The sequence below is a fragment of the Sprattus sprattus genome (genome assembly GCF_963457725.1).
Source record: "Sprattus sprattus genome assembly, contig: scaffold_124, whole genome shotgun sequence".
Lineage (NCBI taxonomy): Eukaryota > Metazoa > Chordata > Actinopteri > Clupeiformes > Clupeidae > Sprattus > Sprattus sprattus.
The window spans coordinates 30,001-35,000 of NW_027666902.1; the positions used below are offsets into that span (position 1 = coordinate 30,001).

The 5,000-nt window shown below is 48.1% G+C and overlaps 1 protein-coding gene across 1 annotated transcript in view; it reads left to right on the forward strand.

The window, feature by feature from the left end:
• Window positions 1–5,000, forward strand: part of LOC308382576 (neural cell adhesion molecule 1-like) — a gene marked incomplete at its 5' end in the record, with an annotated part of 58,838 nt that overhangs the window by 14,595 nt on the left and 39,243 nt on the right. The window contains one exon of the mRNA XM_080860972.1: window positions 3,284–3,426. Coding sequence (XP_080717098.1) covers window positions 3,284–3,426 — 143 coding nt within the window. The remainder of the gene's footprint in view (window positions 1–3,283; window positions 3,427–5,000) is intronic.

Genomic DNA, 5,000 nt, shown 5'->3' on the forward strand with positions numbered 1-5,000 from the left:
TGGGTGTGTGTGTGTGTGTGTGTGTCTGTCTGTTTGTGTGTGTGTGTGTGTGTGTGTATGTGTGTGTGTGTGTGTGTGTGTGTGTGTGTGTGTGTGTGTGTGTGTGTTCTGTGTGTGCGTGTGTTTCTGTGTGTGTGTGTGTTTCTCTGTGTGTGTGTGTGTGTGTGTGTGTGTGTGTGTGTGTGTGTGTGTGTGTGTGTGTGTGTGTGACTGGAGTGACTTGAGCAGTGGTAATACATAAAATAACCTTAATAGCAGCCATTGTGTAAACAAGTGGAGAAGGTCAAATATCACACTTTGGTTATTCGTCGTTCTGTCGGAATTTAATCTTACTCCACTAAAAAATGTGTCACCGAACTTCAGACTAAATGGAGGAGAAGTGATGTGTAAAGTGGTGTGTGAAAGCGAGTTCAGCCTCTTTGATTAGGGGTGATTGTGTGTGTGTGTGTGTGTGTGTGTGTGTGTGTGTGTGTGTGTGTGAGTGATTGTGTCTCCGCTCAACTGGCCACTCAGAGCTGAAGACAGTGAAGAAGAGAGTGTGTGTGTGTGTGTGTGTGTGTGTGTGTGTGTGTGTGTGTGTGTGTGTGTGTGTGTGTGTGCTCTGGCCACTCAGAGCTGAAGACAGTGAAGAAGAGAGAGTGTGTGTGTGTGTGTGTGTGTGTGTGTGTGTGTGTGTGTGTGTGTGTGTGTGTGTGTGTGTGTGTGTGCTCTGGCCACTCAGAGCTGAAGACAGTGAAGAAGAGGGAGGGGCAGAAGGGGGAAGGAGAGAAGAGGAATACGAGAGAGAAATTCATTTGGGTCTTTTTGCCTAAACTCGCTACCCTATCACAACATAGGTCTGTCACCTAAACACACACACACACACACACACACACACACACACACACACTCTCTACCCTATTACAACATAGGTCTGTCACCTAGACACACACACACACACACACACACACACACACACTCTCTACCCTATTACAACATAGGTCTGTCACCTAGACACACACACACACACACACACACACACACACACACTCTCTACCCTATTACAACATAGGTCTGTCACCTAGACACACACACACACACTCTCTACCCTATAACAACATAGGCCTGTCACCCTAGACACACACACACACACACACACACACACTCGCTACCCTATAACAACATAGTTCTGTCACCTAGACAGATTCAAAGTGTGTGTAAAAACACAGTAGCAATGTCTTGATTTGATTTATGATTTGATGATAATCCAATTGATAAAACTAAAAAAAAACACGGAATTTGGCAAACAATAAAACAGATTTCAGCGGGCCCTAAGATATGGATCGATAGAATGAGGGAGAGTTTTCTCTGCCTCCTACACCATGGCTTTATAAATCTCTCTGTTCATCCTGCCATGGGAATGACGGCCTTAATCTGTTATCTGAGGCTGGCAGGGCTCATCGTGTGTGTGTGTGTGTGTGTGTGTGTGTGTGTGTGTGTGTGTGTGTGTGTGTGTGTGTGTGTGTGAGGCTGGCAGGGCTCATCTTGTCCTGATTCTCTGCGCCTGAGATTGAACTGTCTTCCACAAACCGCCCTTGAGAGTGTGAGCACAGGTACTGAGGGACAGACAGGGTTGCAGGGACAGTGAAGAAGAGAGAGTGTGTGTGTGTGTGTGTGTGTGTGTGTGTGTGTGTGTGTGTGTGTGTGTGTGTGTGTGTGTGTGTGTGTGTGTGTGTGTGTGTGTGTGGACAGACAGGGTTGCAGGGAGCTTTGGCACTGCTGCCAACACTGCTCTGTTATCAAGGTGTGTGTGTGCCAGAGAGGATGAGTTTGTGTGAGGAAGAGTGTGTGTGTGTGTGTGAGAGAGAAAGTGTGTGTGTGAGGAAGAGTGTGTGTGTGTGTGTGAGAGAGAAAGTGTGTCTGTGTGTGTGTGACTTACACATCTTGCTGCTCTACTCCCTCCTCCGTACCCCCTTGAAGTGGAACTGGTAGAGAATGTCTCTCAGAATGATTCTAAAGTGTGCCAATCAGAACGCCAACAGCCCAGTGTTCAGTTTCACACCGAATGCCAACAGCCCAGTGTTCAGTTTCACACCGAATGCCAACAGCCCAGTGTTCAAGTTTCACACCGAATGCCAACAGCCCAGTGTTCAGTTTCACACCGAACGCCAACAGCCCAGTGTTCAGTTTCACACCGAATGCCAACAGCCCAGTGTTCAGTTTCACACCGAACGCCAACAGCCCAGTGTTCAGTTTCACACCGAACGCCAACAGCCCAGTGTTCAGTTTCACACCGAACGCCAACAGCCCAGTGTTCAGTTTCACACCGAACGCCAACAGCCCAGTGTTCAGTTTCACACCGAACGCCAACAGCCCAGTGTTCAGTTTCACACCGAACGCCAACAGCCCAGTGTTCAGTTTCACACCGAATGCCAACAGCCCAGTGTTCAGTTTCACACCGAATGCCAACAGCCCAGTGTTCAGTTTCACACCGAATGCCAACAGCCCAGTGTTCAGTTTCACACCGAATGCCAACAGCCCAGTGTTCAGTTTCACACCGAATGCCAACAACCCAGCTTTCAGTTTCACACCGAACGCCAACAACCCAGTGTTCAGTTTCACACCGAATGAAAGTGCTTTGTCATGCGATCATATCCATGACCCTAAGCAGATCTGGACCGGGTGCAGTTCACAGTCAGATGAATCCCAGCAGGTCACCTGCTGTCTGCTCTAGCTGCTGCAATGGGATGCAATATATCAGTGTGTTGTCTGATGTGAAGGTGTGAGGTGTGCTGTGTGATGTGAAGGTGTGTTGTTAAGGTGTGATTGTGTTACTGTGTTATCATGACAAGGGTGTGTTCTGTGTAGAGTGATCTAATGCGATGTGTTGTGATTTAATGTGTTGTGATGTAATGCGATGTGTTGTGATCTAATGCGTTGTGTTGTAATCTAATGCGATGTGTTGTGATCTAATGCGATGTGTTGTGATCTAATGCGATGTGTTGTGATCTAATGCGTTGTGTTGTGATGTAATGCGATGTGTTTTGTGGTCTAATGTGTTGTGTTGTGATCTAATGCGTTGTGTTGTGATGTAATGCGATGTGTTTTGTGGTCTAATGTGTTGTGTTGTGATCTAATGCGATGTGTTGTGATCTAATGCGATGTGTTTTGTGGTCTAATGTGTTGTGTTGTGATCTAATGCGATGTGTTGTGATCTAATGCGATGTGTTGTGATCTAATGCGTTGTGTTGTGATGTAATGCGATGTGTTGTGATGTAATGCGATGTGTTTTGTGGTTCTGTAGTTCAGCCCAAGATCACGTTCCTGGAGAACCAGACGGCGTCGGAGCTGGACGAGCAGATCACCCTGACGTGCGAGGCCACGGGCGACCCCACACCCACCATCGTCTGGAGCCACGGACGCCACGTCTTCAACGAGGGCGAACAGGTACACACCAGGGGAGGGGTAGACTCACACATGAAGTATTGCACTCGCGTGAGAGACTCACACACACTCTTCCGCTTCCACACTCACACACACTCTTCTACTTCCACACTCACACACACTCTTACACTTCCACACTCACACACTCTTCTACTTCCACACTCACACACACTCTTCTACTTCCACACTCACACACACTCTTACACTTCCACACTCACACACACTCTCCCGCTTCTACACACACACACACTCTTCTACTTCCACACTCACACACACTCTTACACTTCCACACTCACACACACTCTCCCGCTTCTACACACACACACACTCGTCCACTTCCACACTCACACACACTCAAGTATTGCACTCGCGTGAGGGACTGATCTGGAAGCAGTGTGTGTGAAGTATTGCACTCGCGTGAGGGACTGATCTGGAAGCAGTGTGTGTGAAGTATTGCACTCGCGTGAGGGACTGATCTGGAAGCAGTGTGTGTGAAGTATTGCACTCGCGTGAGGGACTGATCTGGAAGCAGTGTGTGTGAAGTATTGCACTCGCGTGAGGGACTGATCTGGAAGCAGTGTGTGTGAAGTATTGCACTCGCGTGAGGGACTGATCTGGAAGCAGTGTGTGTGAAGTTGAATGACTCATATTCTTGAATGGCAATCTGGTTACATGCCTGCTGTTCACGCCCGCTCTGCCAGCGTCAGCCCTGCTGCCAGCTGATTGTGTGTGTGTGTGTGTGTGTGTGTGTGTGTGTGTGTGTGACATGGGTTCAGGAGGAGTGTGTGTGTGTGTGTGTGTGTGGCTGCCCTGCTGCCAGCTGATATCCCGTAACCATGGTTGCTCAGCGAAGGCACGTGTAATTGAGGCAGATTTCCATATCAATCTGTGTGTGGGCATTCACCTGTAGAGGATGGAACATTCTACAAGAAAGGCTGGATCCAGACCAGGTGTGTGTGTGTGTGTGTATGATAACAGGGAACCAAATTATCCCAACAGCGCACATAAAGAGGCCTTTACAGATTTCACTGGTGTGGCTGTGTGACATGGGTTCAGGAGGAGTGTGTGTGTGTGTGTGTGTGTGTGGTTGTGTGACATGGGTTCAGGAGGAGTGTGTGTGTGGGTGTAGCAGATGAGTGTCGCTTTGCAGATTTGACATTAGCGCTTTTATAAAGCCACTCCATCTTGAGTGTGTGTGTAGAAACACTATGTGGGATGGGCAGTGGGAGAGAGCTAGGGTCAGAATTGTCCTCTGAATGATCTACCGATATCAATAAAGCATTATCCTGCACTTGCTTGTTTCCACTTCAACACTCACACACACTCTTACACTTCCTCACTCACACACACTCTTACACTTCCTCACTCACACACACTCTTACACTCCCACACTCACACACACGCTCCCCTCCCTGCCCCTCTAGGCTGTTCTGTTCCTCTCTCCTGTGATTCAGACACACACACACACACACACACACACCCTCAGTGAACTCTCATTGCTGTGAGCACTGCCAAGTAAGGCAAAAGCGTCAGTCTTTTTATTGACGACATAAAACATTCTAGATTCTGAATGCTTA